Source organism: Emys orbicularis, chromosome 7, assembly GCF_028017835.1.
Source record: "Emys orbicularis isolate rEmyOrb1 chromosome 7, rEmyOrb1.hap1, whole genome shotgun sequence".
In the NCBI taxonomy this organism is placed as follows: Eukaryota; Metazoa; Chordata; order Testudines; family Emydidae; genus Emys; species Emys orbicularis.
The window spans coordinates 122,451,045-122,463,479 of NC_088689.1; the positions used below are offsets into that span (position 1 = coordinate 122,451,045).

The 12,435-nt window shown below is 44.3% G+C and overlaps 1 protein-coding gene across 1 annotated transcript; it reads left to right on the plus strand.

Annotated features, from left to right (window-relative positions):
* The first annotated feature begins 1,159 nt into the window (after positions 1-1,159).
* LOC135881611 (2-epi-5-epi-valiolone synthase-like) lies at positions 1,160-11,589 on the plus strand. The gene is made up of 5 exons (XM_065408268.1): positions 1,160-1,329; positions 6,248-6,881; positions 7,936-8,169; positions 8,939-9,191; positions 11,489-11,589. Exons 1-5 carry the CDS (start codon positions 1,160-1,162, stop codon positions 11,587-11,589), a joined length of 1,392 nt encoding a protein of 463 aa, XP_065264340.1.
* Positions 11,590-12,435: the final 846 nt, after the last annotated feature.

Consider the following 12,435-nt stretch of genomic DNA (forward strand, 5'->3'; position numbering starts at 1 on the left):
AGGCTGACCAGCCAGCCCTGAACTGAAGACCCAATTTGAGGGGGGGGGGGGGCGCGGAAGAGAGGAGATTCTCTTTTAAGGAAGGTACAATATAGTGACCCCTTTTTAAAAACTTGTTCAGCAGGACAACCTCCTCCTTTGCTAATTTGTTCACGTCACATCACACCGTTGGATCAGAACATCACATCACAACTGTAAAAAGTTCAATGCAAGGAACTACGCAGAAGAAGCCATTTGCAGTGCACAATAACTTTATTGAACCTGCAGATTATAAACAATACAATATACCTCGTATTTACATGCCAAGGGATGGCTCTCTTTATATACAACAGCTATCTACATGTATTCAGGTGCTGCTTTTGTTATACAGCATGCCCGTCACAGCACCTAGGCGAACGCTGAACCAAAACCCCGGCTCTGAATGCCCTGAGCTAGATGCAAACCCAAATCCTATGGTTTGAGGCCACCGCTCATTTTGATGTAATGTCACCATAACAACAATGCTTCACAGGGTCCATGGAAAATTGGGATTGGCCCGGATCACATCTTGGATGATCTCACAATAACCACACAATGGGCAACTGTGATTTGTTAGCATTAAAGGGTATTATTTTGATTGTCCCCTTGTGTTTCCAGTGGAACACAGGAAGGAAAACTCCCAGGGGGCCTACATAGCCTGCACAAATCTCCCCACCACTGCTGCTTGTGTTCCCTCTTTGCCTCTTGCACACAGAGTGGGGCTAGCAGTTAGATAAATCAAAGGTCCTGCCCAACAAAGGAATTCTTGAAATGGCATTGATGTTTCATATAAATTATTTGTCTTTCATAACACCCATTTCACTGCAGGGCATCATGTGAGAAGCTAATTTATGGATTTGTATTGTATTTCCTAAGCGTTATAAAACTAACCAATTATACAACGCTAGCTTGGGTCCTACATGTGTCTCTGGGTGAGTTGTACACCTCTGACTCGTGTCCTCAGATTAGATAATACTAGTTTTATAATTTCCTCCACCCACCCACACACACAGTACCAACAGGTGAGGAGTAGACAGGACCTCCTCTTCCAAAATATGGTCAAACTGGAGCCTTTAAAAGTGGCTGGAAGGCACTCACTTAGGTGAGATCTCTCAAGATAGAGATTTCATCTGCTGGAAAGATGCCGGTGTCTGAAGAGATCTTAGCCAAAAAGGCCACAACAGTCATGCCTGAGAATCCCAGACAGACTGATTTTCAGCTGGTGCGGGTCAAGAGCACTTGGTGTTGCATCAAGAAGGGGGATGCCATATGCAACTCCGAGGATAAGATAACCATCTCACAGGCTAAAATGTAAGTATAAAAGCTTGCGCTAGGAGTACTTGATAAAATCTGATGACGAGCTTGCCATCAATCTGGCTTGGGTTAGTCATGTTATATTACCTTTCAGATGGGGGAAATTTAGAGATATGTTAGGCTTGTACAACTGAAAAATGTTATCTAATGTCGCTGTGTTGAATGTGACCGAAACCCACCAAAAAGCAGACATTCCAAGTAAAGGCTCAAACATATTTCTCAACCCATCTTTTTGTGTGCCACTACTGCCACACAAATCATGTGTTCGCCATACACCTTGGCATAAATGGAGTGAGTTGAAAGAGAGATCATTATCCCCCACTCTGATTTTTTCACACTTTTGTGTATTTATCAAATAAAGCTTGGAAGCTTTCTTAAAATGTTTGAGGAGTATTTAGAGGAATGTGGGGATTTTTGCAACTGGGTTCATTCAGTGCATATTCAAAATCATTGTATATAAAAGGGGGGGTGTAACAGACATTTACAGATTCGGGTAATGAAATACATAGCTTGGAAAAACAAATACAAAGATACTAAAAATCACTGACATGATCAAAAAGCAGAATGCAGCTGTCATAAACTTTAGGGGAAGTTCTCTATCTGTGGCAAGGTCAGAAAAGGGTCACAGATGGGTGAATGTTTTCCCTTAAGGCCAAACACGGCTCTCTGCAGGAATGTCTCCCTCCTTAATTAACCTTGGATTGCAGGAGGATCCCCTTTCAATAGAATACAGAGACTCCTTTTGCTATTAAATATTAATGGAATACTCACAAATGTGGGGCTTTGTTTGTTTTTTGCACATCAGAAGTTTTCCAATATTTGCAGTGTCTTTATTCTATTATCACTGGGTCCGATCCTTCTCTCAATAAATTTGATAGGAGTTTTGCCGTTGGCTTCAGCAGGAACAGGTAAAATAAGGTGCCACTTCTGCAGCAGACACTGCGTAGGCAGATCGGGATTGAATTCAGTGGGGCTCTATCCAGGCACAGAGGTCTGCTTGCGCAGAGCTCATTTCAGGATAGGGTCCTTAGTCAATAACATAATTCATTGACTTAGGGCCCAGTCCGCAAAAAAATTGCTCATGTAAAATATCCATTAGCAAATGGCAGGTTTGGGCTCTACTTCATAGGCATTCTGCAACTCAGACCAGGCTGTATCCTCACCTGCCCATCTGCCATGTGGCCAAAGTTACCTCTGACATCTAAAACAGATTCCTGTACTGTAATTAACATTCAGAACCACACCCTCTCTTTAGTGGCCAACGTTTCAAAAATAAAGCACACAGTAATAATCTTCTCTGAAAATTATTTATTTGATTGAGCTTATTTTATATTCATATAATTTTTTTACTGTATTAGCTTAAACAACGACAGAATAACAGCCTCTGAAAAGCATAAAAATCATGAGTACAATTTTCAAAAGTCCCTAAGTCACTTAGGGCCAGATTTTTACTGGCATTTACATCCCTAAAGAGGCAGATAGGTGCCTAGTAGGAAAAGCAGGTAGGTACCTAATGTCCATTGATTTCAGTGGAAGTTAGGCAGATTGCCAAAGGTATTTAGGCACCTACCTCCCATTGACTGCAGTGGGAGGCAGGTGCCTAAATACATATGATGATCTGGGTGTAGGTGTTTTTGGGTACGTCTACACAGACTGCAGGAGCGAGACTCAGAGCTCAGGTCAGTTGACTGAGGCTTGCGGGGCTCAGAGACCTACCCCCCTCCCCTCCCCCACACACAGACCAGGTTTTAGACCTTGGGCTCCAGTCTTAGCCCCACCATTTACACTGCTATTTTTAGCCCCCTAGCATGAGACCAAGTCAGTTGACCTGAGCTCTGAGACTCGCTGCCACGGGGTTTTTTTTTTGCTGTGTAGACGTACCCTTTGAAAATCCCACCAGGCAGCTGTTTGCTTTCATAGGCCTCTGAATAATACAAGTGACTGATTTTTCTCTTCGGGCGCCAAATCAAAAAACCTGGGAGGAAAAATGTGGTTAGTTTCAAACCAAACCTGGGGTTGTTGTTTTTTTTTGGTTTTCTTGCTGAAATGACAAGATGGGGGGGACAGGGGGGAAGAAACTGTTTCTGATAAAAACAACACCTGAAATGAAACTAAATATAAAACCCTAAAAGAGTTTTTTTCAGATTTTCATTTCGTTCCATTTCCAGGGTTTTTTCCAACCCAAAATGAAATTTTTAAAAAAATGCATCCAACTAAGTTTCTAAACCCAATGTCACTATGAAACGAAAAGTCAAATCATTTCATTTCGAAACGGTCAAAACTATTCTGACTTATTTGAAAATGAAAATGTCCTTTTTCTACCTGAGACTGGTCACTGACTTTGACCTGAATTCAATTTTTCCAACCCTAAAGGCTTGATTAAGGCAAAAAAGTTTTGACCTCTGTCCTGAAAAATCACCAAGTATAGGCTATGGCAGACTGACCTCTACTGGGAAAGCTCTGCTATTTCATCCCAGAAAGGCAAGTTCTATCTCAAAAGGGAAAACAAGAAGCTCCACAGTAGATCTAAACTACTATTACAGAATACAGGACTGGGATTAGGGCCAGAATATGGACCTGAGTTGCAGAAGTAAGAACGCTATTTCAGCTGCAGAATTGCTTAAACGTGGAAGGACTTGGCTGGCTTAAAGACAGAGTGTTCAGTTTTGGAGTTACCACAAGCTCTGAGAAAGCACAGCGCAACTATGTGTTGCCTCTAAGAGGATCCCTTCGCAAACATTAGAAATAAGGCCCGGTGAAGATCATGATTTCACGGACTCCATTGAAATCATGAAATTAGCCCAATATCATGATTCTTCCAACAGTGGGGAGGCGGAAGTGGGCACGCCTACCTCTGCATCCCCGTTGTTGGAAAAATCCTGGTATTGAGCTAATTCAGCTGCTTGCAGGCGTGGGGGAAGGGGTGTGATGTGTCTCACCATGTGGCACTGGCCATCTGGTTCAGCTCCAAGCCGGGCCACTATGCTGCTTCTGGTCTGGTGGGCTAGTGGGGAGAAGGGGTCAGGGCTGACAACGAGTGGCATTTAGGAGCCTGGGCCTGCCCCACGGCAGCCCCAGGGAAGACACAGCAGGAGCAGAGACCAGGATCCACTGCTTGGAGCACAAGCAGGAGTGAGAAAGGGTGGGGGCGGGTGGAGGAGCCCCTGTTCCAGTTGGGGGATGGATTCCAGTCTCACCCCAATCTCCCCACCAAGGCAGGGCCCCTTCCCACACCTGCTCATGCTCTAAGTGTCAGGTCCTGGTCTCAGTTCCTTCAGCATCTCCCGTGACCTATTGGGGGCAACTATATGGTGGGCTTAGGGTGACCAGGTGTACGGTTTTCAACCGGAACACCCGGTCGAAAAGGGACCCTGGTGGCTCTGGTCAGCACCACCAGCTGTGGTCTTGCCCCCCTTATCCCTGTCTGGATCCCCCACTCCCAGAGACACAGCCTTGCTCCCAGGCTCCGGGGAGGGGGTGGACAAGGGGGAGGGGGCTGGCTTTCACACACCCACTACTAAAAATGTTCCGGCGCCACTGGGTGCCAGAAGAGGCAGGCAGCCTGCCTTAATGCCCCGGCTGAGCCACTGACCAGGAGCCGCCCAAGGTAAGCCCATGCCCCAACCCCCTGTTCCAGCCCTGAGCCCCCTCCACAGCCAGAGCCCCCTCCTGCACCCCAAACCCCTCATCCCCAGCCCAGATCCCTCACCCCCCTGCACCCTAATCCCCTGCCCCAACCCAGAGCCCCCTCCCACACCCTGAACCCCTCATCCCCAGCCCCACCCCAGAGCCAGCATCCCCAGCCCAGAGCACTCACCCCTCCCGCACCCCAACCCCCTGCCTCAACCCATAGCCCCCACCCCCCAGCCTGGAGCCACCTCCTGCACCCCAAACCCCTCATCCCTAGCCCCACCCCAGAGTCTGCACCCCCAGCAGGAGCCCTCACCCCCTCCTGCACCCCAACTCCCTGCCCCAGCTTGGAGCCCCCTCCTGCACCCTGAACCTCTAATTTCTGGCCCCACCCCAGAGCTCACACCCCCAGTAAGAGCCCTCACCCCCTGCTGCACCCCAACCCCCTCCCCAGACCAGTGAAAGTGAGTGAGGGTGGGGGAGAGTGAGCCACTGAGAGAGGGGGAATGTAGTGAGTGGGAGGCGGGTCTTTGGGGAAGGGACAGGGAAGGGGCGGTGCCTCTGGGCAGGGCCTCTAGGTGGGCTAGAGCTCCTAATCACCACGCATTGTCCCTGCCTCCCCACTTTCCCACCAGCTCGCTAGACAGCTTTGCTAGGTCCCTCTGAAGAAACGCCTCACAATCTTCCCTAGTCTTGACTAACATCAATAATTGTGTCATCTGTAAGTTTTGTCTCAGCACTTCTCACTCCCTGCCCTTCCAAGTTCATTTAAAAAATGTATATGGAACATCAGTCTTAATACAGAACCTTGGGTAACTCGTTGTTAAAATTTTGCCATGTTGGACATTGATCTCTCTTTCATAGCCACATGTAATAGGTTTTCCTGAAAGTCTAAATAAATTAGAGCACTCATCTCCACTATCTTATAGACAAATTAGTGAATCTGAGAGGAGCAATTTGCCTTTACAGATGCCATACTAATTAGTCTTTGTTGTATCATCATCCACCTACGTGTTTACTCATTCAATTTTTAATTATCACATCAGCCAATTTTCCTGGTGCTGAAGCAAGGCCAACTACTCTACAATTCCCAGAATCCCCCCTATTGCCTATTTTAAAGATCAGTACAATATTTGAAACCCTACTATTTTCTGGTGTAGTAGTAGACTTTAATGAGAGATTGCGTATTTCAATCCGTAAGCTAGCTGCTTCATTTGTAAATTCTTTTTGACGTAGAAGGTACCTAGTGTATTGATCTCACACCATGTTTTGTGGTCCCTGACAGAGGCAAAAGTGTGTCAGATATTGGGATTTCCTGGACAATTGAAGCTCCTATCTCTTTCTGCTACAAAGTGGTGGAAACATGCAGTCTTCTGGATCCTGCCAACAGTACACTCCTTTTTGGGCACATCATAGATCCTCAGCAATTAGAGATGGCCATTAACAGAGAAAGAGAACAGAGGCGTTTTATTGTAATTGATCAGATTGTCGATGAATATTATGGCTCAAAAGTGAGAAAGTACTTTGAAGCCAATAATGTTCATTATAAAATCCTCTCCCTGCCCACCACTGAAGAAACCAAATCTATGGATCTGGTCCTCAACATCTTGGAAGAAGTTCACAACTTCGGCATCGACAGGCGTAAAGAGCCCATTATAGCAATTGGAGGAGGGGTTTGCCTTGATATCGTAGGCCTTGCAGCATCACTTTATAGAAGACGCACCCCTTATATTCGTGTCCCAACAACCCTCTTGGCTTATGTTGATGCCAGTGTGGGAGCAAAGAACGGTGTAAATTTCCTTCAGTGCAAAAACAAGCTTGGAGGCTACACGCCTCCTGTAGCTACTTTTCTGGACAGATCCTTCATCCAAACTATTCCCCGACGACACATCTCCAACGGTCTTGGTGAAATTTTGAAGGTACCATTTTTTGGAATACAGATGTACTTTTGCTATATTCATTATTAATAAAAAGTTTAATGTGTGTGAGAGCCTAGGGCTTTGTGTAAGATGTTTTATACATCCAAAGGGTGGGCTTTTCAAGGCCACCTAGAGAAGTTGGACAACCAAATCTCATTATTTATTAATCATGCCCACCCACATAGTTTATAGTTGTTTGGCTTCTAAGAATCTAAAAGTGTGCCTAGCCCAGCCTCTAGGGACCCCTGGTAATTTTTTAAGATACACACAACATATAACAAAGCCAGATGTCAACCGTAGAGCAAACAGATGGAAGAAAACTCTTTCATAATGGACCTGATCCAAAACTTATTCAAATCTATGGGAGTCTATTTACTTCTATGTACTTTGGATCACCATCCAATAAGAGTAAAGATAAACTTTAGTTTTTTCAGAGTGGGGGAAGAACAGGGAAGTTACGGTAGTTAAATTTTTAGCCAAAGACATGTTCTACAAGGCCATTTATACATACCTCAAATGTTGAAAGTGTATGTTGAAATTGGTTGACCAATGGTATTATCAATCTTTCTGGGCCAAATTCTGCTCTCATTGTAAATCTATAGTTATTCCCTTAAATTTACATATGCAAACAGTTTTGAGATCTATCGATGTCATGTAGTGCAAAGTAGGATTAATGTGTCAATTTAAGAAGTATTTAAATGCATTAAAAATCCATCCATCCTGAATGCATGCATGCGATATTAGTAAAACCTATGCAATTTGAATGGCTGCCCACAAAACTAAAAACCCTTCCAAAACCCCAAGCCCACGATATCACCCTACACACCCATTCACTCAATTCTCTTTACAAAAAATCCTGGGGGGAGGGGGGTGAGCCTGGATTATCCTGGTGAGGTCCAGGAGCAACCAGTAATCCAACCTTTATTGACATGCATGCTCTAGGATAATATAGTACTAGTTGTATGCATTTCAATATGTACTTTTCCTACAGTGTATTATTGGCTTATATAAAAATTCATCTTTTTAAAGTACTTCTTTCCATTCTTTATTCAAGATGGCGCTCATGAAACACAAAGGGCTCTTTGATCTACTCAAGAGCCATGGAAAATACATGCTGGACACAAAGTTCCAGTCTCACAACGGTTTGGTCAATCGTGGTGATGCTGCACTAAAGACAACCAGACTTGCGATAGAAACAATGCTGGAAGAGCTTGCACCCAACCTCTGGGAGGATGACCTGGACAGATTGGTTGATTTTGGTCACCTTATAAGCCCAGAACTTGAAATGGTAAGTCACAAATTTTATTTTGCAATGTCCTGTTCGAAAAAAGCAACAGGTTTTTAATCATAGTAAAAATGTTCTTGGAAGGTTTTGGTTTGTATTATACTTGTGAGGCAGCATTGCCCAGTTGATAGTGCACTGGCCTGGGAGTCAGGAGACTTGGGGTCTAGTCCAAGCTCTATCTGATGTACAACAGTGGGCAAGTCATGTCCCGTCTGTGTGCGCCTCCGTTTCCCTGCCAACTTTGTCTATGTTATCTATTTTGATTGTTAGAAATGTTGAGCCAGTGATTGTCCCATTTGTACAGAGGCACAAAGGAGCACGCATATCTAGGCATTAGTGTAATATAAATAGCAGCAATAATCTCAGCTATAACTATCCAAATATTGCAGGGTTTTAAGATTCCAGACCCTACTGCTGCGATAAACTACTGTTCAGAAGTGGGGCATGGGGACGAACAGACTCAGTCCCTGTGAAAAGGTTAAAGTGAGATGTTTGCCAGTCAGTAATCTTCCCTCCCTCTCATTCAAAGTTCAGCCCTTGCCTTCAAGAGGAGCAAAAATCAAGCTCTCTGTGGGAGATTTTATGTACCATTAATCATGTGGAAAATATTTTCCCCACTCCCCAGAAATAAAAAGGATGCTGAGATTCAGCAAATCTCTAGTTCTACTACTGAGAGCCATATACTAATTTTCATCTACAAACTCAGATTAATTAAGAAAACCCGGACTAGTTACTGTAAGGGGGGGGAAAGCTAATTTTACTTTCATTTCAGAAAGTTTTGCCATCACTGATGCATGGAGAAGCAGTAAACATAGACATGGCATTCATGACTTACGTGGCCTATGAAAGGGGGCTTTTAACTACGGAGGAAAAAGCCGACATCATTCAGTGCATGAAGGGTTTGGAGCTCCCGGTGTGGCATGAAGACTGCAACATGTATCTAATAAAGAAGGCCTTGGTGGAAAGGTTGAAACACTGTGGAGGCCAGATGAGAATGCCTCTCCCAACTGGACTTGGAATGGCAGGTACTGCAACATAGCTTCTAAAGGAACAGACATTAACCAAGGGAAAGGGGGAATTTTCACACCCATTCACATATACAAGAGCAACTCCCAGACACACTCACTAATGGCCAGATTTTTAAAGATGTTTGGATGTAGATGGCTGCTTAGTGCGATTTTCAAAAATGCCTAGGCACCTAACACTCATTGTGCCGAGGCACTTTTGGAAATTCCACTAGGCAGTCATCTATATCTTTAGGTGCTGTATCACCATTTAAAATCTGGCCCTGAGAGCAGGATCAAATACTTGTTGAATTCAATGGGAGCTTTTCCATTGACTTCAAGGAGCTTTGGATCAGGTTATTACAGTAAAGTCTTTTGGGGATATTAATTACTTTTCTCTTGGAACTTTGTCAACTTTTTTGTTTTTACTTGTCCTGGCAATATCCAAAGGGAAAAAAAATCCTTGTTACACCACCACTAAGGAACACAATATAACATGCCAACTGCCTGCCCTGCCATTTGCAGTTATATATATAGGGCTTTAATTGACCTTTTCATCTTATTATACCTGGACAGAGAGGGAATTCAGCTCCTGCATCTCACCACCAGAACTTAATTAAAGACTGAGCTCTAATAAATTGCCTTAAGGCTGGCCAATTTACTTTGCAAACATATAAGCCATACTGGGTATTATGTCAGGACAATCCAAATACAGCGCTAGATTTGTTTAAACAACAACAACAAAAGTAGTAACAGTAAAAATTCTTTTGTCGTGCTTGAAAACATTTTGAAGTAACTCTTGGAAAAAGGCAGCTGGTATATGATGCAATTAATATACGTAGAACTAAATAGCATACATCCTCAGTGATACGAATGTCTGCCCAGGGTGATGATACACATATAAATAGAACGAAAATTCAGAATAAAAAGCAGCACCTAGGATCAGCTTGTGATACGTCAGTCTACAGCTAGTTTGTAATAATTCCATCTGGTTGAATCTCTGTGGGCTTCATTCACAAAGGAGATTTAGGCACCATTTCTACTCTGGGGGCAGCATGTTGGGTATGTGTAGCTAAACACCACAGGGAGGCTGCATCCACACTGCAGTGTGTAGTTCCATGTGTCGGTGAAAAGTTCTCCTAGAGGGGAGGCAGCAGGGAAAGGCGCTGGCAGCTCCCTGCAGCAAGGAAAGGCTCCGGCAGAGCCTTTCCTTTCTGCAGGGAAAGACTCTGGCAGAGGGGTGGCAGTGAGACTCTACACTGCTAAAAACAGCGGTGTAGACAAGTGGGGGGACGGCAGCGGCTGAGGACACCTGGCGGAGACTGGAGGGAGGCACCTATCTTCACCTAGGATTCTCAGCCTTGAACGCTCCGCTGGAGTAGGTTAGGATGACCAGATGTCCCGATTTTATAGGGACAGTCCCGATTTTGGGGTCTTTTTCTCACATAGGGACATATTACCCCCCACCTCCTGTCCCGATTTTTCACACTTGCTATCTGGTCAGCCTAGAGTAGGTGCCTGTGTCAGGTCAGCCCTTTCTCGTGAAAAGCCACAGAGAAAGAGCCTCCCCCACCCGCCCCGACAACCCCACTATAGCCAATAACCCAGGTACTCTCAGGAAATTGGAAGAGCCAGGTTCATGTCCCTGCTTCAATGAATGTTTAACTATTTATACAAAGTAGAACAGCTTCTAAAGAAGAGATGGAGAGCGAGGCCTACCCCACAATAGCCTGGTGGTTAGGACACTCACCTGGCATGGAGGAGACCTTGGTTCAAGACGCTGCTCCAAATCAGGGGTTCAAGTCTGGGTCTCCCCCATCCCAAGTGGGCTCCTGGCTATTCTGGGATGGATCGACACAGGCAGCCTGCAAAATCCCCATCCCGTTGGCCCCCGCAGCTGGCTCCCGTAAGGATTAGACCTGCTCAAAGCACGTTTGCAGGATCGGAGCCCGCTGGGGAGTTAGGCAGAGGAACGCCTTGTATGATAATCCCGCAGGAGTAAGGAATCAGAGCAGCTCCTTAGCTCTGGGGGCTGCATCAGGATTTAGGCAGCTTTGTGCTATGCATGCCACCAGCGGAAACTCAGGTAACTAGAAGGAGTTAGGCAGCCACTAACCAGTGATTTTGTGAATGTCAGTGGTGCCTAAATGTTAGACATAGGGGCCTGACTCTATCTTTAGGTGATCAAGTCCCTTTCTGAATCTAGCCCTGTGAATAAGTCTTTGTAAAGCTACTCAGGGAGAGTTTGCCTCACTTTCTGTGAGTGAATTGGACATCCAGCGAAGCTTCTTCTACTAACTAAAAATCTTATTTTGCAGAAATATTCAATGATATCAGCGAAGACACCCTGGAAAGAGCGTACAAACTGTGGGCCAGCGAATGTAAGACAGCAATGGAAGAGGACTTTCCGATTCACTGAAGGCTGTAGAATCAGATCGAAGCAATACTGCCCCTTGGATGGCATCATGCAGAGCTGTAATGTAGTGAGCAGGGCTGGATTTCAAATAGAACCATTTCAGATGACCTTATGAAATCAGCACAAAAGTTGGGTTTGGGTTTTTTTAGGCATCTGATCTGTTATGCCTATTACATTTGTACAATTTGTAATAGAAGCTCATAGGGGCCACATTTTGATCATATAGCTCCCAGCGCCTGGATAGCACAAAAGAAATAATTAACATCAGTCCCTGGAATTCTCTCATGCATGTAGCATAGTATATTCTGAGCACAACACTGCTCCCATTGAAGTCAATGGCAGATTTTCCATTCCCTTTCCTTTATTCCATACACTAGTACAGATTGTGGGGTGTTCTAAAATAGAGCTTGCAGACGGCTGACTCTTCATTGTCTACCAATGGATCTGGAGTCAATAGAAGTGTTTCCCGAGTTAAGATGGCAGTATTAGGTCTTTAAGGGATATAAAAAGGAGTTGGGTTTGATGATGTAGCAACTAAATACATTTCCTATTTATAACATAGTCTTTATAGTATAAGATTGCACTAGTTACTTTTGCAAAAAAGAAAAAAAAACCTTTTCTATTGTATTGTAAATTTCTTTGATCAGAAAACAATATGCTATGTAAAATAGCTAAAGAAAAGTAAAATGCCTATGATACATCATGCAGCACTGATCGCATTTTTAAGCTACTTTCCATTTTAAATGTTTGAGGCAAAAATACATATTGGCTTTTACTCTAATCATGTACAGAGCCATACATTTTGAACACAATAACCATTATATAGTGTCAGATTACAAAATCTCTTTG